Source organism: Aquila chrysaetos, chromosome 9, assembly GCF_900496995.4.
Source record: "Aquila chrysaetos chrysaetos chromosome 9, bAquChr1.4, whole genome shotgun sequence".
NCBI classification, from domain to species: domain Eukaryota; kingdom Metazoa; phylum Chordata; class Aves; order Accipitriformes; family Accipitridae; genus Aquila; species Aquila chrysaetos.
The window spans coordinates 19,216,918-19,239,553 of record NC_044012.1 but is presented as its reverse complement, the minus strand read 5'-3'; the positions used below and the strand labels follow the sequence as shown (position 1 = coordinate 19,239,553).

The window sequence follows — 22,636 nt, the reverse complement described above, 5'->3', positions numbered from 1 at the left end:
CACGGCAACCAGTAAATAAGATGTTTTTTGCTAGCTACATGATTTGTGGTATTTTTCATCTTCCATCTTCCATACTGTAATTATTTCAGCGTCTCTGTCCTTCTTGTCCATTATAGTACCTTCACCAGCAGCATGGAAGTGAGCACGTTGTGCACAAGGATCACGTGTTCCCGCTGCTTTCCTCACCTGAGGCCAGGGTGTGGGAGGCCAGGAGCGCAGCACCTGGGGAGAAGGGGGAGGCTGAGCACAGCATGGGAGATTGGGGATGCCTCAGGTTTGGGTAAGGTGGAAAAGAACAGGCTGATCCACACATGGAGTCTTAACTTTTCACCAGTTGCTGGAGTGTTTTGGCCGTGGTGAGGGCAATGTCGCTGCCAGCGGGTAGGGTAGAGCAGACCCCCAGAGAGAGCAAGAGAGTCTACAGGCAGGAGTTTGTTGATGCTGGAGTATTACTGCAGGAAGAGTGGCTTACTTTGTGAAGCCTTGTCTGTGAGATGTAGCAGAGAGAGTAAGGCAGCAGTTTAATGTGAACTGGTGAAGTCTGGGCGGTTTTTAGGTAGGTTTTGGACAGTTTGTAGGTACCTGTTAGATGCAGCACAGGGGCAAAGTTGACTTTGCCTGTGTGGTGCAGTTGGATTGCTGTGGAAAGCCAAACAGAAGTTTGCTTCTGCAAGTGACCTCCAGATCCAGCTGGCTGCTTTCGGCCTGGGGGGAGCCAGGATGGAGCACCCCGGGCGGGAGAGGGGCCCCTGCAGCCGCTGGTGTGTGCCAGATGCTGTGGGCCGGCCTGGGGCTGAGGCAGGAAACACAAGAGCGGCTTTGAGGGACCGTTGGGCAGGGCTCGGATGCTGGCCGTGGGGCCGAGGGTGACGCCGGGGCAGGGGAGCGAAGGAGGGGGCCGGGGAGTCGGCGGCGGCTCCGGACGGGAAGCGCTGAGGCGGCGCGGAGCGAGGGCAGCGCCGCCGTCGGGGCCTGAGGGGCGGCGGCTGCCGGACCTCAGAGCGGGGGCGGTGCCGGGGGCTTCGGCAGGAAACGCTGAGGTACCTGGCGGGGGGACGGCACCGGGGGGGGCCTCAAAGGGAAACACTGAGGTACCTGGCGGGGGGACGGCACCGGGGGGGCCTCAAAGGGAAACACTGAGGTACCTGGCGGGGGGACGGCACCGGGGGGGCTTCGAAGGGAAACACTGAGGTACTTCAGGGAGGTGTCGGTGGGGTAGGAACCTTGAAGCACGTCAGATGGGCCAATGGCGTGTTTTGGGCAGAAAATGCGAGGTATCGCATCCCGGTAAAGCGGGGGAGAGTGGCCTCCCAGCATGACCGCAGGCTTGGGTTAACTGTGCTTGGGGACAGGGACACTGAGGTTGTTAATCCTGTCCTAAATATTTCTCTCTCTTTCCCGCAGCACCTGACTGGGCCTGGAAGGAAATGGACAGAAAAGGAAAGGGACAGGAAAACCCTGTGCTACAGCACAGGTACCACTTCTTACTCTCGGTGTCAGAGACCCGAAAAATGGTTCCTATCTTGTCCTTAAACAGCTTCTGCTTGTACAGTTCCCCCAGGAAGAACACACATTCCCCAGTAAAATGCCATATTAAACCATAGGTTGTGCACTTTGCAACTTCCAAGCACATCTCTGCGTTAGCTCACACCTACAACATTGCACCACACATGGAATTTTTACTTTGCAGCAGTTGTTGCTGTGTTTGGCTTTGGTGAGGATAGTGTTTACTCACCTGCTGTTACTGTAGGGTGGACTTTTATGGAGAACATGAAATTTTTGATGCAGGGCCTGGTTGGTGTTGGAATATTATTGTGGAAGCCTTCATGCGGGCGTTTGTTGATGTTAGAGTATTACTGCAGGAAGAGTGGCTTACTTTGTGAAGCCTTGTCTGTGAGATGCAGTGGAAGAGCGCCCTTCAATGTGAAAGGATGAAATCTGGAAAGTTTGTGCATACATTGTGGTTTAGTTTGAAAAGATGAAATGTGAATTGTTTGAAGGTAGATTTTGAACAGTTGTTATTTGGACAGTTGAACAATTGACTTTGCCTGGGTGGTGCAATTGGATTGGTATACAAAACTAATCAAAAGAGGGCTTTTGCAAGTGACCCCAAGACTCAAGATCCAGCTGGATATTTTAGGCCTTTTCACTCAGTCTAGCTGGGCTGAGGAGGGCCGTGCATGGCTGCATTGCTACTAGACCCCAATGGAGCAAAGTGCTACAAGCTTAAAGCCCAGAAAAGTAAAAAACAAACGGTAAGGACTGTGCAAATTTCTGGTATTGAACTATGACATCTATAACACTAAATTTGGTTGAGCACACATATACTCGGTGGAGGGCATGCCAGGAAGCACTGCTGCTGTCTGAAAACACTCTGGTGAAGTGGCTCCTAAAGGGAGAGGGGGGTCTGTATGGGTCTTCCCTTCTGGGGTACCAGAATCCCTTAGGTAATACATATTTTCAGTGTGGTGGCTCTGCCCTGTACGTGTGGTTTGCTGGGGTCGGGGATAATCACCATTCCCCGGGGCAGCACAGAACAGCCCCTGGAGCAGGGCACATCTCAGTGCATTGCTACCTATTAATTTTGATCTACTTTGCTACTGTGTACATTTAGGATGGCAATTGTAGCATGGAGGAGGTGCCTCAGCCGTAACAAAGTTACCGTTCATCAGCTAACATGTTTTCATGAACACTTCGTTGTTTTTCTTTTCGTACCTGCTAATGTGATATAGCGAAGGCTATTCGGTACTGTGCATGCAGAGCAAAATTAAGTCTGGCAGGCAGCCCAGGAAGCCCTGCCACGTGTCCCAGCTGCTCACAGCACTCACAGAGTGCTCCGTTTCCCCAACTTTGCTGCTGCACATTTTGCCCCAGAGGCTCACAAACAACAGAGATTTGTGGTCAAGAGTTTCCTGGTGATTTAGCACAGAGGTGTAAACAGATAAAGTTCATGAAGAGGGATTCTTGTAGAGATGGACTGAATTTGCAATTCAATTTTTTTCCCTCTGTTAATTTCAAAGATGAGTGTGCCAGGCTCCTCTGTCCACAGGTGAAGTCGGCAAATTGGAAGGGACATTACAGAGACTTACTTTCAGGAAAAGGGGGAAAAATTATTTTTTTTTTTCTAGTTCTGAGCACCATTACCCCTCACCTCTGAACCAAGAAAGACTTTACGTGGTGTCATAATTTAGCAAATTACTTCCTCAAAGGAAGGTCAAACATTTTACCATTCGATCAATAGGAAGCGACTTACAAATCATGTGTATTGATCATTGTAATCATTCAGAGGAATGTAGGGCAGACACTAAAATCACATGCACTTAGTCTTAATTGCCCACATTAAAGCAATTATGCCCCAAAACTGTCATTGTCTAATGCTATGCACACTACCCAGCATGGTAACTTTTAGCCATACATATTTAATCATAAATCAGCCTCTTAGGTCTGTTGCACTAAAGACCTACAATATTGCTGTAATTATGCAAATATAACTATGTCTTTTTTCATCAACGTGTAAGATCATGTTACTTTTGGGAGCCAAGTGGAGGAAAATAAGCCCCTATATTAATGCAGCTGGTATTTAATACATATATTTTACAGCTGTGCTATGTGTTCATGACACAAGTACTTAAAGTGACCTGAAATTGCTAATGAACAGAGAGCGTTTGTAAAAGCAGTCACAGGTCAAGGACTTGCAGATAAAACTTGTTGAGCAGTACGTTGATGGTAGGCTTGTGTCAGGAGAGTGCTATTTGTTCAAGGATGTTTATAAACATTATTTTCCAGAGGATCATTTCAGCTAAAAGTGCCTCAGACAAATACCAGTTTGGTAGCATTAAAATAAATGTTTTCTGATCTTGTAAACATAAGGTGGGTGCCTTTTTCCTTTTGTCAAGGAAACCAACGTGTAGTCTCAGGGAAGTTTTGTTTTGATTTGTTCCCACAGCCTCCACTGTGGGAAATGAAAGATTGCTCAGGAGTTTATTCCTTCTACCATTCCAGAAACCATTTCTAAACAGATCTGGAAAAATGAACCGTTCTTGGTATGTTATATACCTTGTATTTTGCAAACAAGAATGTTTGAAATTACAATTACCTAGCATGGGACAGCCAAATTTACCCTTCATAGAGAATATGAGCTAACATCCCTTAAAGTTAATGAGAGCTTTTCTCCTGCCTTCCAGGGCTGAGATCTAGGCCACAAAATAGCTACAGTGGCCCATTGGTCTGATGGGGTCAGTGTTAGATTCTGGCCAGCCTCAGACAGTTCCCATGCACCTCATGGACGTCTTCAGAAAGAAGCATCTTCTGATGCAGCCCAGAGCAGAACGGATCATGGAAAGGGAAAAATACACAAGACTGAACTGTAACACAAAGAGGCAGCAAAAGGAAGGAGTTTCGCTCTGCTTCTCATAGAGCCTACTTTTAATTCTTGACTCCCCTCTGAAGGAGCACGGAGCAGGCCGTGCTCTGGCTTCGCATGCAGAGGCACAAAGGGAAGGCACAGAGAGGGAAGACAGGCTGCTGCTATTGCCAGGCACCTCCGCACTACCATTTCCTACTCCTCTGAGCTTTATCGGAGCCTGAAATATCACATCATTTCAGCGAGTGTTGATCGCTACATCGGTAGTTCTGCAAAATGTTCTTGTTGCACCTTCTTAGTCTTCAGCACAGTGGGCTGCTGACACACCGGCCTGAGGGTACTTCTGCGAAGCCCCAAAAGGTAATGAGAGAAGCTGCCTTTTTGGCAGCGGGCTCCAGCTAAGGCATGCGCACCTTCGCTGGGAGATGTGTGAGTTGCAGATCCCTCAACAAGCTTCAGAGCTGTGGGAACAGGGAACGGTTTGTGGAAGCTAAGAGCTAAATTGATTCAATCCTGGGAGGATCTCTGACTCCAAATCTCAGGGAAATTTAAGTTTTTGAGAATGTCAACAATGTTTCTGATCTTCTGATCTACACATGCAGAGCAGTGTGTAGAGCATAAGATACCTTGTCAGTCACATGTGTATGCAGGTGGGCACTGAATCACAAGTAATTTAGTATGGGCTTTTAAAAGGGGGAAAGTATGTCATTTCTCTCAGAAGCCCTTAGACCCAAAATAGTGATCCAAGCATTAAACACTGATCAGAGAAGAAAGCCCCAAGCTATTTCAGTGGAGGAAAAAGAACATAGAATTTATGGGCTCAAAATGTTTGCATCAAATCTGATCAGAGCACCAATTAGGTTACAAGCTAGGCCTGGATATGGCCAGTTTGGGGGTACATTGCCCATCTCTCCCTGCATGGCTGGGTGGTGAGGGGCTGCAGCGTGCCTGATCGCTCGGGAATCCCACCACTTCCCCACTCATTCGTTCTTTCAAGTAGCAATGAAGTTGTTTGGCTGGATCCTTTATGAAAGTTAAAATTGGTTTGTCATTTTCTTTTCGCTTCTCACACCTTATCTAGTTTCTACATTCTTCCCACTTCAGTAGTCAAAGTGATTGAAAGCTGAAAACTGAGCAGATCTGTCCCTGCAGCAACTTTCCTCGCGTTTCTCATTTACCATTTTATCAAACAGGCTCTTTGTCTCTGCAGTCCCCTGATGTTGCCTCTGTTACACGGAGATATTCTTCAGGTCATGGGGGTTAAAAGGGGGCTAAAAAGGAGATCATATTGGACTTGCTTTACACAGACATGTAGCATTAGACCCAACGCCCAATAGAGGAAAGATATACTACTCCTATTTGATGAGCAGCAGGCCAATAAATTCATTAATCATCATTTTATGCCTCATCAAACACTTCCCAAGTTCCTCCATGGGAGTTATACAAATTAGCCACTGAAAAGGCAGTAATTTTAGTTTAGCTAGGTAAGTGCTTTTTGATTGCCTTCCTGAACAATGCTTCCCTTGACAAGCTAATAAATCAGCCCTTTCTGAATCAGAAGTGCAGCAAGTGCGAACAATAACTCCACATAGTTTCTCCGCTGATTTCAGCTGGAAGGCCTAAGAGGATGATCTGGGATCAAAGTCTCTTACTTTATTGCAGAGCAAAAGCTTTCTTTATGAAGAAGAGCTACAGAGAAATGAGGGAAGGGGGGATTTTTTTAATCAATTAATGAGGGAAATAGTCTTGAAACAAAAAGGAGGCCTAAGTCTCTGATGGCGGGCAGGCTGGTGGGGTGGCAGGGCAGGAGCGAGCCCTGCCACAGGTGAGACTGGAGGCATAAATCGAGGGGCTGCTCCTGTGGAGAGCTGCGGATTACCAGGGCGAGTCAAAATAGAGACCGTATTTAATCTGCGACCAATTGATTCCTTGAGTGTTTCAGGTATTTGTAGTGTAGGTTTAGATTTGTTGGGTGGCTTTACAGTGGGAAGCCTTGAGGCTGTGCTGTCTTATCTTTTTTTCAAATTGCTGCCTTTGACAGTATCATTTTTTTTAACTTGGCCGTAAATCATTTCACTAATCAGCTGTCACCAGCCAACATGCATACATTGGCATTCAGCCGGAGAATTTGTTTTGGAAGGCCTTTAGCAACAAAAACTATGTTTGTATCAATAACCGTCTGTTAATGTCTCATGCATACGGATGTAGAACACGGGGAGGAACAAGGGGAGACAGCAGTAGCGGAGAACAATTTGGTGGAGGGAAGGGGGGCAGAGCATTAATTGCCTCGTACGGCGCAGCCTCCCCCCGCCCCGCCGCGGCTCAGGTGAGGCGGTTACCTGCGGTTACCCGCGGCTCCGCCGAGCCGGGCTGCGCGGGACTGAGCGCTTGGCCGGGAACCCGGGCCGGGCCGGGCCGGGGCCGGGACGCGGAGCCCTGCGCCGCCCGCCGCTCCGCCGCGGCGGAGTCCGAGGGTTCCCCCTCCCCGAGTCTAGACCCGAGGTATTTTAAGTACAGTGTGTCTCTTCTCCTCTTCATTAACTTTCCCTCCACACATCACTGCATGCCTCTGAAAATAACTTGGCAAACTGGGAGCCGTTTATCTCTTTTATCTTGGGACCTGATCCAATTAAATAAGTGCACATTTACATTTGCATCCATCAGGCATGAGCGTAGAGAGGTCTGTGGTTTGCTTTAAGCAAATACAAGCCAATTTCGCTGGAAAAGAGGGGTCTGGACCAAGACCCCCCCCCGTCCCGGCCGCAGGGGCGAGCCGGGCCCGGCAGGCGGGCGCAAGGCAGTGCTGCCCGCCGGCCGCGGGCAGGATGCGACCCCGCGCCGGGCCCCTTGCCGGGCCGGACGCGCAGCACCGCCGCGGCAGAAAGAGGTGGTTCTTCCACAAGTGCCTGCATCAGCCCGAGCCGGGCTCCCGGCACGCTGCGAGTTCGCACATGCTCTAATTATAACAGATGAGTAACGCCGTGCGGAGGACATTTATTTTCTGGTAGTTGGAGGTGAAGAGATTCCTGGCTGAGGAGGCTGGCAGCGCCCGGCGGCGGAGCCCCGGGCCGGGAGCCGCTCCGGCTGGCCCGGCGGGGCAGGACCCTGGGGAGCTGCTGGGCGCCCCTGCTCCGGCCGCCCGCCGCGTTTGGCCTCGCCGGGCCGAACCGGCGAAGGTTTCCGTGCCACCAAACGTGCAAGGGGAGGCGAGAGGCGCTCGGGCAGCCCCCGGCTGCCGCCCCGGCGCGGGCGCCCCTGCGCCCGCATATCAGCCGTGAAAATAACGCCGTGTGCTCCCGTTGAGTAAGGGGTATTAAACAAACGCAGCCGCCCCCCAAAAGAGGGGGCGGGGAACGGGATGCGAGGTGACCTCTCCGGGCAGCAGCGCCTCCAGCCCCTTGCGGGAAGCAGCCCCGGAGCCCGGCGCAGCCCTCTCGGAGGACCCCGCGCTTCCGCGACCGCGCAGGAAAACGGTTCTGCCTGTGGGGGGAGAAGTAGAAGCACCCATGTTGGGGACACCCGTGTCCCCTCGGGTCAGCGTTAGGCGCTCCGGTGGAGGTAGCACCGAGGGTGCTGGCTGCAGCGGGCTCCACATCGGGGCGGGGGGCCGAGGGGGCATTAGGCCCGGGGGCTCCCGCCACAGCCCGGGAGCGGGGGCAGGAGCTGGAAGCGGCGCTCTGGAGCTGCCGGCGGGGAAGGAGGCGGCCTGAGGAGCGCTGTCGGGCAAGAAAACGCAGCGCCCGCGCAGGAGCCCTCTCCCGCGGCCGCCCCGTCGGGCAGGGCCGACATCTCGGCCGGGTGTGGCCCGTTCCTCGCCGGCCCCGGACGAGCACTTTCCCCGGCAGAGAAAGGTCTTTGGGTCGGGCCGCGCCGCCGGGCGGCCGCTTCCGCGACCGCGGAGGCGCGGTGGAGGAATGCGGGGACAATGCGCCATCTGTCACCGCCGGGCCGCGCCGCGGCCGGGAGCGCCGCCGAGGGCGCTGATTTATGCTGAATGCGCCTTAGAAGATCTCGATGTAGACTTTGTCTTTCTCTGTCAGAGCCAAGTAAAAAGAAACAGCTGGCCTGAATTTTTAGCACCCATAATTAATTAAGAGCTTCATTCCTGGGATTTGATGATTCAATAAAGCAAGACCCTTATTCCCCTATGTGATTCCAGTGAATATCTACTCCACTCCAATCCTTTTGGGTCCCAAGATAGGGCAGATTAACACTCTTTTTCTGTGCGAGAGAGGAGAAAATGCCTCAAGATTGCATCTGAGGCGCACACAAAAGGTAAATTCAAAACTGCCACTTGTTCTCTGCAAAGGCTCCTTATTCTCCGCTATTGATGTATTTGTGCCAGGTTTTAAAGAAACCAGAGGGGGGGATGAGGAATTAACATATTGCTCATTTGGAAAAACAGCCGGTTCTGGTTTTGGTAACACTTGTTCCCTTGCCAGCCGCAGATGTCCTTACTAATAATCTAGGCAGGTCACAGAAAGAGGGGAGCGGGGGGCGGGCTCCCCTGGCACTCCCGTGCCGCTCCGAGGCTGCCCCGAGCCCCGGGCACGGCGGCGGCTGCTGGTGCTGGGGCGGGCGGTGGCCGCGGAGCCGGGCGCACCGCACCGCTGGCTGCGGAATACCCGCGGCTGGGGACCGGCGCTGTGTGTCGGCCGGGCAGAAGGGGTCGAGTTTTCTTTCTTTATTTTTTTTTTTTTTTAATTCATCTACGGTTTGCGTTGAAGTTCCTGTACTTTTTCCCTACTGCAAAACCCCGTGATTTTTTTTTTCAGTCGCCTCCTTTAAACTTGCTGACCGTGTGATTCCCCGTGTTCTCTTGGCGGAGGAGCTTTCAAGTTTCTAGGCTCGACAAGAGAAGATGCTGTTCAGATCCTCTTACCCGGGTGTGTAGGGGGGGGAGAAGCCCAATAAGCCAATTAGACGCGACCGCGCCGTCCCGGCCGCGGCGGAGGCTCCGCGCCGCGCGGGAGCCCCGTAGGTTAATCGGGACAATTGGAAAAGCAACACTCGCGGGGAGAGCAGCGGGGGGGATGTAAACACGGTCCGGGGTGTTGGGGGTCTAAATTAGGATTTGTTTTTAAGCGTGAAAGAGGAAGCAGCAGGGCTGCGGGCTGCGCCAGGCTCTCCTGCCGCCCTCCGTCTCCGCGATTGAGAAGCGGGGCTGGAGGTCCAGGGGGGTCCCGCCGCCCCAGCCGGAGCTCGGGGGCTGTGCCGACTGCCAACCGCACCCCCAGCTGTGTCCGTTTTCCTCCAGGACGGAGGAGAATTCACCGTGGATGGGGCGGCTGGCGGCAGCCCCGGGCTCCCGGCCCCGCCCGGGATGTCGTCCTCCCGAGTGCGCCGGGGAGGCGATGGGCCCACCGGGACGAGCGCGTCCGGCCCCGGAGCACCTGGGAGAGTGGTTTCCCCGGGGAAGCCTCTTCCCTACCCGGGGAGAGGGCGCTTGGCTGGGCCGGGCGTGGAGGGGGGCGCCGGCCCGGCTCCCCGACGGGAGCTGCGCTCTCTGCCCGATGGGCTGCAGCTTTCCGCCAGGAGCCTCCACATGCCCCCTCCGGGGTCCCATCCGCGGCCGGCGCGACCTGGAGACGGAGCTGTTCCTGCGGCCCCACGCGTGGGCGCCGCCGGGCCAGCACCCTTCTCGGCCGCGGTGGGGGGGTTTTGGGGGGCAATGCTGGACTGTCACCCGCGGGAGGGGGAGGCCCGTACGCCGCACCCCGCTGCCACCTGCGCCGCTCAACCCGCGCCGTCGGGGCGGGCGGCGGAGGGGGTCGCGGCCCGCTCCGCCCCACCAAGGGCCGCGGCGGGGGCTGCCGCCCTGCGTCCGGGGCGGAAAGGGGCGAGCTGTTTCCCGCGGGCGCGGAGCGGCGCCCCGCGGAGGCTGGGCCGTTCCCACCTGCGCCCGTGGGCAAGCACCTGCTCGCAGGAGCGCTGGTGGGAGCCCAGCCCGCAGGGCCCCGCCGCCAGCCCCGCTCTTCCCTCTCGCCTGTCCCGCCCAAACCGCTCTTCAGTGACAACGAAGCCCTCCTGCCCCCAAAACTCCGCGGAAGCGGCGGCCCTGCCCGGCGCCCCGGCCGCGGTCCGCTCCCAGCGTGAAGCGTCGTTCCCGGCCTCTCCGGAGGCTGGTCCCGAGTAACCTACGGCAGCTTTAATTGGCAGCAGACGTTATTTTTATTTTAAGATATCCTGAAAAAATTTTTTTGAACAACAAATTAACATGCCAGAGGCAAAAAAGGCGGACGCTGCCCCCTCCCCCCTGCTCTGTTCTAAAAAAGAAACGGGGAAAATCGTGCTTATGTTAAAGACAGGCAGTACAGTACATCTCCCGTGGCAGGGGGAAAGGGTGAAGAATAAAATTGTTGTATGAAATCGATGGGGCTACAATAACAGTTATGGTTTAAAGTAGGCGACAGGCTGCAACCTAAAGGAAACGGTTAATTCCCTTAGGAATTTATACATCAAACGAAAACCGTATTGAGATCGCTGATAGACCTATTCAAAATAGCCCCGATTATAAGGAATAGGGCTTTTGAACGAGCGAAGCTCCTAAGCCGCTTTGCAAAATAGCTTTTTCAGAGATAGGAAGATCAGCTGGGGAAAGGTAGAGCGACAATTAAAAAAAAAATCCATAGCTAGATGAATAATTAAAACCTATTTATTTTGAGATAGTCTTTCCACTGCAGGACCTGTTGTCTCCGGAGCGCGGTCCGGAGGGGCTTTGTCGGCTCCCTGCAGCAAAGGGCGCTCGGGAGTTCCACCCGAGTTCAGCCAGAGGCGATGTCTGCCGGGAGTCAAGGTGCCAGGAAGAGCCCAGGCTGGAGGCGACCCGCGGCGGTTTGCCTTCAGCCCCGCACTTCGGAGCTGCTCTTGCCTGGGCCAGCTCTGCCCCTGTCCCTCACCGTGCGAACTTTCTCCCGTTTTAAACAAGGCAGGTGAGTCCGATAAAGCTCACTGCTGCGCGAAAAATACGCCGTCCTGCGGGTCTCCCCGACTGGAAAGAAAAGATCCAACCGAGGAATTGGAGCGTTTTTTAAAAAATCATTTATAATTTATAAAGTGACAAAATAACATACTATTATCCCAGGAATATTTGACTCTTTACACATTCGGCTTGAAACAATTTTGATTTTAAACCAGATTATCGACAAAGATCGCATAACCAAGTGAACACGGACTGCATCTTTGAAACAAAATACAAACTAGTATTTAAAATCCCGTAAAATGTAAATATGCATGAGTAAACCTGTTACAGCTAATAAACGGCCCTGACAAAGTTGAAGAGATTACAAAATAATTATCTGTCTCGTAAAGGAAAAAAAAACCACACAAAACGGAGGGGTGTCTCGGCACCATCTCCAGCGGTCCCAGCGATATTCCCATCACATTAGCAGCGGCGATGCGGTCGCGTACAACTGACACCCACAAAATCCGATCTGAACAGGGAAAAACCCGTCCCCGGAGCTGGATGCTGGAACAGTTCCTCACCGTTATTTGTTCGGAGGGTGCCAGGGCTGCTCGGGTCACCGCACCGACGGGGACTGACTTGTGCTTTGAGGTTCCGCGCCGGGTGCCGCTGGGGAGCACCTAACTCGCTCGGGAACCCGCTCTCCCCCTGGCTTGGGCTGCGGAGCGACAGAAACGCGCCGAGAGGGCTCAGGGCGCTGTCTGTCCCCGTACCCAGGGGACGTCTGGTGGCTGCGAGCGCCCCGGTGGCCCGTCCCCAGCCCCGGCGGCCGCCGCGGTCTGCCACCCGCCGCGGCGTGGCGGGCGCTGCGCGGAGCGGGGCGCGGCGGCCCCGCGGGGCTCCCGCACAGCCGAGCGTGCGGCGGGAGCCAAACTCGGGCCGAGTGTGACACCTACCTGCCAGCGCCGGGAAGCACCGCGCCCGCGGCCGGCCCTGCGCGGGGCTGCGCGGCCGCGGACGGCCGCCCAGACCGCGCCGTCCCGTGGGCCGAGGGCAGCGGTGCAAAACGCCGGGGGGGGGGGGGGGGGGGGGAAAGGGCCGGGGCCGAGGCGTCCCCCGCCGTAGCGAGTGCCTTTGCCTGTGCAATCCCCGTCCCCGGCCACCGCCGCAGCACCTCTGCAGCAGCGACGCGGGCTAAATCTGGCAGAAAATCGAACTCATTAGCAAAGTTCACCAGCTGATTGCTTTGCATAAAACGCGACACTGATTGGAAGTAATTAGGTTAAAAGATGGGACTGCGCTTCGATTTGGTGTTTCTAACAAGTGCTTTTGTGCGTGGCCTGAGTTAAGCTTTTACCTCCGGAAACAGCGTCCCTCCCTCCCGCGCCTCTCCCCGTTCCCGTCCCGGTGCCGCTGCCGCTCGCCTCTCCCCGGCTCCGCAGGCGGCTCTCACCGCCGGAACCCGACCTTTTAGAAATCGTCAGTCACTTTGAAAAAGGCTTCGGGTACTACGGTAAGGTCCTAAAAGGAGCCCCGCGTCTATTTTAAAACGTGTATTTTTTTTCCGCAGCTATGCACGTATCTGCCCGTTGCAAAAAAAGAGTGGTTTTGATTCTGTTAAAAATCTCTTTTAATTAAATATTTGCATTTTACAAAGGCGGCTGCAGTTTTTTGTATCTAATAAGTATAACCTATTTCCTTTTTTTTTTTTTGCATTATAGTTTAGCTCACACCCAAGAAAAAAAAACAATAGGCATAAAAAATTAAATTAAACTTGTATATATATATTTTAAAACTATGAAACAATTCGGAAAAAGACACAGAAATGTATATATTTATATTACGAAAACAACATTAATGCCTGTACAGGTGTCTTGATTTCATAATTTACTTCAAAGATACTGTATTATCAATTTAAATACAAAAAGCTACATTAAATATACAGAATAAGATTTAATACAAATCTTTCCTCTTTGTGTGTGTGAGAGAGAGCGTGTCACTCGTTTGCTTTTCACTTGGTTAAGACATTTCTGGGCTGTTTCCACCCAGCCATTTCCAATAGACTCTATAAACTTTTGAAGGGGGTGCTGGGAGGGAGGGGGCAGCTGGTCTTTTTCTGTTTGTTTTGTTTTTCTTTTGGTAGTGGAAAAATAACTGCCAAAGCAATTCATTATTTCTCTCAATAAATTAAAAAAAAAAAAAAAAAAGAACAAAACCACAGTCCCGGGAGGGGGTAAGGAGGAGAAGCCGATATTAAATGTTGGACATACCTTTCTTCAGTTCGTAAGGTGAGTCTTTGCAAAGGTCTACTTGGGACTGGCTCCTGATCATTTTAGCGTCTTTAGCCAGGCTCTCGGCTCTGCTGAGGACAGTCTGGTTTAATCCATTGAAGTGGGCGCCGGGGGCGGCGGCGGCAGGGCCGCCGGCGGGGTGCCCGTGCAGGGCCCCGAAGGAGCCGTAGTTCGTGTAACCGGGGTAGAAGGGCGCCGTGTAGTAGAGCGGCCGCGGCAGGACCGCCCCGTTGGGGAAGGGGCACTGCGCCGCCGGCGAGCGCGGCCGCGGCGGCGAGCGCGACGGGCCGCCGCCGCCCAGCACGGCGGGGCCGGGGGGCGCCGCCTCGCCGCCGGCCTCCTTCGCCTTGTCCGCCGAGGTGGCGATCTCGGCCAGCGACCAGAGCTTGGGCTTGGCGAGGGCCGCCTGCTGCGGCGAGTGGATGACGGAGGCGCCGGTGGCGGCGGGCAGCAGCGGGTGCAGGTAGGAGGCGTGCGGCGGCCCGGCGGCGGCGGAGGGCGGGCGGTACGGCGGGGGCTCCTCGCCGCCCGCCGGCGGCAGCCCGCGGCCCGCCGGGCACGGCCCCAGCGGCGAAGAGCCGGGCGCCTTGGGGGGGGCGGGCGGCCCGTCGAGCCGCTCCTCAGCCGGCTCTTTGCAATCCGAGTCGCTGAGGCCGCCCTCGGCCTCCCGGGGGCCGGGGGACTCCTGGAGGCGCTCGCAGCCCGGCGCTGCCTTGGGATCCGCCGCTCCTGGGGAGGGGGGGGGGGGGAAGGAGAGGGGTGGGGGGCAGCTCTCTGGCTCGCCCTGCACCCCCAAACCCGCCCACCCACTTGGCCCCCCCCCCCCCCTCTTCCCGGCCCCGCCGTCGCCAGGCCCGCAGCGCTGCCCTCCGGCTCCCCCCCCCCCCCCCCGCCCCGGCTGCCCGCTCGGGGGGACAGGCCGCCCCCGCAGCCCCGGGCCGTGGGCATCCCCGAGGGCGCGGCCGCGGCGTCCCGGCCGAGCCCGCTGCCCTACCTGTGTCCGGCGTCCCGGGGTCCCCCTTCTCCTCCAGCTTCTGGGGCTCGTCCTCGTCGTTTTTCTCCAAGTCGATGTTCTCCTCTTCCTCCTCGTCCTCGCTGCGGTTCCGCGGGGTCCAGGTCATTTTGTTCTCCTTTTTGAGCCGCCGCCGCGCGTTGGCGAACCAGGTGGAGACCTGGGTGAGGGTCATTTTGGTGATGATGGCCAGCATGATCTTCTCGCCCTTGGTGGGGTAGGGGTTTTTCCGGTGCTCGTTGAGCCAGGCCTTGAGGGTGGCCGTGGCGTCCCGCGTCGCGTTCTTGCGGTACGCGGGGTCCCCGTAGGGGTAGGAGCCGAGCGGCGCCGCGTACGGGTGGTACCCCAGGGAGCCGGCCATGCCCGGCGTGTGGTCGTAGGGCGAGCCCTGGGGAGAGAGGGGAGAGCGGCCCAGCGGGGCGAGGTCAGGCAGCCGCGGGGCGGCAATGACACGGCAAGGGCAGCGCCAGGGCCTGCCCGCGGCCCCTGCCCGCGCCCCGCTGCCTCTCCCCCGGCGCCGGGCCCTGCCCGGCTTCTCCCCGGCTCATTGCCGGGAGAACGGGCGGAAGGGCCTGGGGGGTCGCCGGGGCCGGCAGGCTCCAGCCCCAGGAGGCCACCGGCCGCCTGCAGGAATTCAGCGCCTCTCCCCCAAATGCAGGCGCGGAAAAGCAAGTGGGCAGCGCGGCGTGGGGGCGGACAACGGCGGGAGGACCCTTCCCTTCCCCCCCGCGCCGCGATCGCGGCGGGCAACCTGCCGGGCCCAGGCGGCCGGGCCGCTCCTCTGCCAGGCCAGTGGTGGGAGGAGGAAAAAAATAAAGGGAAGAAGAGAAAAGAGAGGAAAAGAAAAGAAGAAAAGAGGTAAGAGAAAAGAGAAAAGCAGGAAAGGCAGAAAAAGGAAAGAAGAAACTGTGAAACTCTACCTAAACCCTAAACAGAGGGGAGAAGCTGAGCAAAACTCCCGGGGTTATGGGGGGAACTGCGGGGCACTGGCGGCGGCCGCAGCTCTGCTGCGGGGATGCCCCGGGCCGGCCCCGCGGTGCCCCCGCAGGCGCGCACGGCGGCGCAGTGCCCTGCTTTCCCCTTCCCTTCCCCGCGCAGCGCCCGCGGAGCAGCTCGCGGCCATGGGATTAGAGCTCTGCAAGATTTAAGCAGCCTAATTATCGCCGTGCAGGGGAAAGTTGCCTGGGTTTATCGCCCGGATTTTTCCCATCGCCGGCCGCTGCTGGGTTCCTTCCCTTTTCAATCGCAACCAGCTAATTGTTGCGAAATTACGACTGCCGTTTTATTAAAAAAAAAAATAAATTTTTTTTTCTTTTTTTTGAGGGAATGAAATCGGTCCCCGCCTGCCCCAGCCCCGTCTCGCCTGGGCCATGCCGGCGGCTCCCCCCGCGCCCGGCCCTGCCCGCCGCTGCCGCCAGCAACAGTGTGCGGCAGCAGCACGGGGCGGCGATGCGGGAAAGTTGGGCGGCGAGGCGGGGAGCCGCGCTCCCTTTTGTCCCCGATATCTCAAAAATAAAATCGGAACAAAAAGCAGGCCCGGGAGGAGGGGCAGGCGCCCGCGGGATGCCGCCGTGCCCGGCGCGGTGCCGGCTGCCCGGGGCTGCTCTTACCACGTAGGAAGTGAAGGCGGCGGCGGCGGCGGCGGCCGGGTCGGTGCCGTACTGGAGGTGGGAGTTGTAACCCGGGGAAGGGGCGGTAAAGGCGGTAGATCCGGCATAAGGGGAAAAAGCGGAGCCCGAAGAAGATCTCCCAAGTTCATCGGTCCTGGGTCCGGAGATCACGCTGGTGCTGTACGCCGGGCAGGAGTAGAGAGCCAAGGACGCTGACGGCTGGTACAAGTAACCCTGAGGATACGACATGGCCAGGCGCACACATATACCCGGGAGCCCAAGGCGCCGGGAGGGAGCCGCCGCGCTGCTGGGCTGGGGCTGCTGCGGCCGGGGCTTCGCGGGCGCCTCTCCGCCCTCGCCAGCTGGGCAGCGGCGGCACCTTGCTCTGTGCCGGGGCTGCTGCTCCGCGCTCGCCTGCAGCCTGGCACCGCTTCCTCCTTTTTCTCCCCCCCTCTCTTCCCCGTCTCTTCCCCCCCCCCCCCGCGCTCGCTCTCTCTCTCTCTCCCCCCTTGCACTGGGGGGCTTTTTTTTTTTCCCCCTTCCTCCTCGCTCTCGCTTTCCGAAGGGTCCTGCCAAGATGCTAAGTTGGAAATTGCAGCTCCTGACGCCTTCTGCGCGGCCCGGCGAGGCTCCTCCTTCGCGGGGTGTTGTCAGTGGAAGGACTGGCAGGACCCCGCTGGGCTGCCGCGGCCGGGCCCAACCAGCGGGAGGGCTCCGCGCTTCCCTCGGCCCTCCCCAGCGCTCAGAGGCTCAAGTGCGCCGGCTCCTGGATTGCAGTCACCTCCGAGCCATTTAAGATCAGCTCCAACTTTCTGCATGTGCTAAATACCGTGCGGAGCCGCGCTGCGCCGGAATGCAAGCCAATCAGTATATGAAAAAAAATAATAGATATTTAATAAGATTTATTAGCCGCCCGGCTCCCCCCTCTGCGCAGCCACCCCTCCTCTTGCTCTCTGCCCCCTGCCCCTCCCTCCACTAAATCACTGGAGGTGGAATATACGCGGGGTGTGTACGGTGGTGTCAGTTTCTCTTTTCTAAACAAAAAAGGCGATTTTCGGCGCGGAGCGTCGCGCCGCAGCCCCGGCCGGTCCGGCAGCGCTGGGATGCGCGGCCGGTCGCGCCGTCGGGGCGGGGGCCGCGCCGGGGCCGCCCCGCCGCCGGACCTGTTGCGGCGGCTGTGCGAGTGGAGCTGCGGCGGGGGGTTCCCGGAGCGCGGCGCCGGGCCCCGGCGACGAGCGGGGTTTGGCTTCGCGGAGGGCTCGGGGGGGCCGTGAGCTGGGCGGGAGGGATTTAGTTTTTCCCAGCGCCGGTGCCGGGAGAAGGGGAATCCGGAGAGGGAGCGGTGGGGGCGGAGATGGGTCTGCAGAAACGGTTCACCATGCGGGTTTGCCCGCGGATCTAAAGAATACACCAGGTATGCTCCCCCTCCCCGACTCATAAAAGGGTCGAGGCGAAAGCAGATTAAAACCATACGAAGCGGGATAAATCCCCGCCGATCAGGAGATGTAATCTCCTTTGATTCCACCAGATACATTTCCCAACAGGAACATACCCCGATTTATTCCCTTCTCGCTTTTTTTTCCCCTCGCGACTGAGGCAAGGCGCAGCTCCCGCCGCCGCGGACCTTGCCCTCCGCCGCGGCCCCGGCCACCCGGGACACCCGGGGCCGAACCCGCCTCGCACCCGCCGCGCCTTTCCCGGGGTGGGGGCGGTGATATAATTAGGTTGTTTTTTTTTTTAAATCTTGTAACTTTTGCATCTCCCGGCCCTAATTCCTCTCGCCGCTGGCCCCAGCGGGACGGACGCGCAGATGCGAGCAGGGGAGGTGTGTTTTGAAACGGGCAGGCCGGGGCAGGAGCTCCCTGGGTCGCCGAGCAGGCGACACCGACGCCGCCCCGCTCCCTCCCTCGCTCGCTCCTCGCTCCTCTCTCCCTCCGGGGCTCTGTCCCGGCGGCAGCGGCCACAGGCCCCCAGCCAAACGGCGGGGCACGGCCTGAGCCTTCCCGAGCAGCCCCGCTGCGGGGCCGGGGGCGGGGGCCTGGGCCGAGGGTCGGCGGCGCCTCGGCGGGAAGGGGCGGGGCGGGCAGAGAGCGCTCTCCCCGGTGTCCTCGGGCGGGGATCCCGGCAGGACCGGGTGCCGGGGCGGCGGGGCGGGCGCGGCCCGCACTACACTACCCAGCAGGCCGTGGCCCCGCCGGTCTCGCCCCCGCCCTTCCCGGCAAATGATTGGCCGTCCTGCCGCCGGCAGTGGGTCCTCCCCCTCTTCCATTGGCCTGGGGAACTGTCCTTCAGCGCGGGGGGGAGGGGGTGTGGAGGGGCGGTGGCGGCACGCGGCGCGGTTGCTGGGGAGTCCGGAGGCGGCGCTGACAGGACGGCGCGCGGAGGCGCTACGGGGCGAGGCGGCGGCCTCCCGGCCCTGCCCGGCCGGGCTCGGCTCGGCTCGGCTCAGCTCAGCTCAGCCCGTCCCGTCCCGTGGCGGCTGCGGGTCGGGCCGGCCCCGGCCGGCGAGGCGAGGCGAGGCGAGGCGAGGAAGCGGGGCGGCAGCGGCGCGGCGGGACCTCGGGGCCCGGTGGCAGCGCTTGCCCCGCCGTGCTGGTGCGCCCCCTGCCGGGCGGGCCTGGGCGCTGCTCCGCGCGCGGCCGGCGGCCGTGCCGGCTGCCCGGGCCCCGCGGCCGGCGGGCGGGCGCTCCCGGGGAGGCGCCGGCGCCGCTGTCGGCCGCGGTCGCGGGGCCGGGGCTGGGGCCGGCGTCTGTCCGCGCCGGGCCCCGCAGTAAGGCGGCGACCGCGGGAGCGGCGTACGGAAGCCCGGCGAGCCGTGGTGAGTCTCGGCACCTTCCTCGGTGCTGCCGTCGAACAGCGCTTTGTCTGGCGTTTCCCTCCTTTCTCCCCCCCCCCCTTTTTTTTTATTTATATCTTTTTTTTTTTTTTCTTAATGTGGAAGTGTACGGTCTCTTTGAAATCCATGTGGGTTCTGCCCCCGGTAACGGGGAAGGGTCTAACACCGGATTGCACGCTCTCTTACATGCTCAATCCACACAGGTGTGCACTTTCATCAGTTTTCAGCTGCACGGTGTCACTGATATTTGTCCCTGGGTTAATTTTAGCTATCGCTTTAAAGCACCGCATTTCTGTTTCCACTCAAAAGTGCTTCTGTCATAATCCTCTGACAACACCCCTTGTTCGAGGAGTGAGGTATCATCTGGTAAAGTTTTATATATTTAACATTCATTTTATAAGTGAGCAGAATAAGTAACCGCTTTTCCTTCCCCGTTTCTTTGTAGGGAGAGGCTGAAGTTCTAACCATCTTCCCATGGCATCTGACGTTTTTGAGGAGGAGGTAAGGCTCATGTCATGTAAAATTACCCTCTTTATTTCTGATGTTCTACTAATCTGGCTTCTGTAGGCGTACATTTTGGAAACTGTGGTGAGTTCATGCATACTTTCATGCATTGCAACATAATACCAGAGCTGATTAATAAATGGTAGTGATAGGACTCTTATGCCATCAGGATTGTAAGTGTCTATCAAACCAACATTCTCACTACATCATGCCACTATTATATTCTTTGCAATTTTAAAAGAACTGTAGATAATTCTTCAAGATATTGAAACATTTAGTTTATAGTTCTATTGCTGTGGTTGTCACCTTCGCTTTATATCAAATTTGAGACTCATTTCTTAAGGATGTCTCTATTTTCTGCTTTATTTGCACATTGATAGCTCTACTGAATGACTAGTCACAGCAACTTTTTCCTCTGATAGAAGCATATTAAAATGTGAAAGCCTAAGACTAATCTGCTTTACAGGACTTTTCAGCCTTTGATTAAAGGGAAATGAGAAGTTTGTTTCAAGGCTCTTGTTTATGTAGTTCGATCAGTTCTGTTAACAAATATGAGGTTTGAGGATACATTTGCTGCTTCTCTTCATTTTTACTGAAGGTACGTACATTTGAAGGTATGGTTAAGTTCTTGGTATCAAGTGTTTGTCTGCTTTGCAGCTGCCAGAGAAATGATATTAAAATTCTGTACTTTATATATTTTTGTCGTAACTTCCTGGAATCTAAACCATTAATGCAATAGAAGAAACATTTACCATTCAATTCCTACTTAATGATGAGTAGGATTTATAGGCTGGCTCTGCGCTCTTCATTTTATTTAAATTGAGACTTGTGAATTTAAATTCAGCCTGTATAAAGAAGTAATTAAAGTCACTATTTTTATAGCCTTCGGTCTGATGGGCTGGTCCTGCAAAGCTGTTTAGAATGGTCTTTGCTTACTTTAGTAGTGGGACTCTAGTAGTGTTTTTGACATGAGGGGAACTTGGATTTGAGATGACTGCACAAAATGTGGTGACCCAAAATGTAGCAATATTTGAACCTGCATATTTGTTTTTCTACACTGGTTTCATTTGCATAATTTCATTTAGGGTGTGCAAACATACATCGTATAGCATAAAATAGCTTAATAAATCAGGGCATGAACATGTAATAGGGATCAGCTGTGAATATTTTCATTCTGGGAGGGGAAAAAGAGGCAGAGTGATCTTGAAAATAACAGCAAACTGTATTTTAAAAGTAAAGCCACTGGTAGGCTCTAACCGTAAGTGGTTCAGTTGCAGGTGGCTTGTAGTGGATGGAGTTAAACTTGGGTATCTTGGATATGATACACCTTAATTTAATTACTTTAATAGCTACTTTCTGTTGAAACTTTAAAATCTAACGATCCTGCTTTTATTGCAGTCTTTAAAGATCTAATCGTTCTTGTGTGTGTCTGAGATGTACAACTTAGTGTAAGGAGAGGCAACAGATTGGTTCCGTCATATGATTTGGTTGGGTTTTTTTGAGAGTACTTAAAAGATTATGATGGATAATGCTGTCTTGCCAAAGAATGCCGACACAGGTGTTCATCATTATCTTAATTAAGATCCTGAGAAAATGTCATCTTTCGGCATGAATTATGAAGGGAGATGCATTAGAGATCATTTCAACATTTTTTTTTTCTTTTTACAGGGGTAGATGAGAAGGAGGCTGTTTTCTCAAAACCTTTTTGATATTTCTTTATCAGAATACCTGACCTTAGACACTTACTGAATAATTTGTTTCTCCACTTCAATTTGTGAATATATTATCAAGAGATCTATATGTGATGTTAAAGGGGATCCTCTTTTAAAAAAAAAAAAAAAAAAAAACAAAAAACCCTCAGATACTCTCTGTTCTGTTTAAAGCTCTCCCTATAAACAAAATACTAAGAGTCAGATGGTAGTGAAAATTGCTGCTGGAAACATCTGCTAAGAGATGTTTTATACAGTGTATTTTAAAGTATTAACAACTCAGAACAAAATAAATATATATGAATATTTATCTTTTTAATTAAGCATGAAGAGAAAAAAATTTCCTTTTCTCACCTTTGTACCACCATGGAAGTAAAACTAATTAGTGTGCAAGAGGAGGGAGGGGCTTGTGGTTTTCCGTGTTGAATCAATACATTATTAGCTGAGCGAGAGCTAAAGCAGTGCATCTAAAATATTGGCTGAAGCATCGGCCGTAAAACTTAGGGACGATTTCCTGCAGGTACTCACTCATGTGCATGTTGCTGTTGGCTTCTCTAAAATGAAGTGCTGGGAGTTACAGGGTCAGTACTTGCAGTGGAAGTGCCCATGTTTGGTGGCTCTAGGTGAATGATCTTGGGAAGAGCTCTGCAAGACACCCTTAACTTCTCTGTTGTTTCTTCTGCCTGCACTTAACTTTGCCCGGCACTCTACTTGTTAGCATTCTCTGTGTTTGCAGTCTGAGACCGAGGTGTAAACTTGCGAACACCTAGAATAACTCTTCTATGTCTAGCAATTGGGTATTAGGTAGCTCAGACTTTTGTTTTTCTCAGCAAGCCTTTCTATGTAAAATCACTTTTTGTCTGCTAAAAGAAACCTGATGATCAGTCTCAGTCCTTTTTTTAAATTGCATCAGCAAACCTGTTTAGTATGTGGAATAAAACCATACACAGAAGTGCAGCTGGCAAGCCTTTCAAGCACGTAGTTATTGTATTGAACATGTAACTCCAAAGATCTTGACAGTATCATGGGAGAACCTGAAACTGTGTTTCAGTTTCCTTGAAGTTTCCTGTAATTAACTTAAATAGTGCTATTTGCTTGAATTTGTTGGCATAATATAGACTAAGTTAAGAATGTCTTTAGGGCTTATTTTCCTTACAGTTCCACAGGCATATGCAGAAAATAGACTCTCCTAATGGTTGACTTTAGTGGAAAAAATGAAAAACTGCTCTCTTTCATGTCTAAACAAGTTTTTCACTTAAAGCAAGCCACATCTACTGTTAGCCGGCCCCTTACTGTGGAAGAGAAGCACCTCAGCAGGAAGGATGGCTGTGGCTCCCTGTGCCCTTTTATGGGACATGCATGTGCCTGTAGCTTTCCATATGGTGGCAAATTCCCTTTTGACTGCAG

General features: G+C 54.8%; 1 protein-coding gene and 1 long non-coding RNA gene across 7 annotated transcripts in view; one reads left to right on the top strand and one right to left on the bottom strand.

The window, feature by feature from the left end:
* The first annotated feature begins 1,240 nt into the window (after window positions 1-1,240).
* Window positions 1,241-22,636, top strand: part of LOC115345964 — a 39,094-nt gene continuing 17,698 nt past the window's right edge. Inside the window, exons 1-3 of one of the 6 annotated variants that reach the window (XR_003924980.2) lie at window positions 18,883-18,998; window positions 19,462-19,517; window positions 19,987-20,118. This is a non-coding gene — a long non-coding RNA (uncharacterized LOC115345964). Of the gene's footprint in view, window positions 1,475-11,737; window positions 12,781-13,937; window positions 14,022-18,882; window positions 18,999-19,156; window positions 19,373-19,461; window positions 19,518-19,986; window positions 20,119-22,636 lie in introns of those variants that run through there. The other 5 variants (XR_003924977.2, XR_003924979.2, XR_003924976.2 and 2 more) reach the window with 5 other exon arrangements.
* On the bottom strand, window positions 12,880-16,656 carry IRX5 (iroquois homeobox 5). Its single transcript, XM_030025512.2, has 3 exons — window positions 16,181-16,656; window positions 14,553-14,958; window positions 12,880-14,287 (listed from the first exon to the last, which is right to left on the bottom strand). Exons 1-3 carry the CDS (start codon window positions 16,427-16,429, stop codon window positions 13,521-13,523), a joined length of 1,422 nt encoding a protein of 473 aa, XP_029881372.1. The 5' UTR covers window positions 16,430-16,656; the 3' UTR covers window positions 12,880-13,520.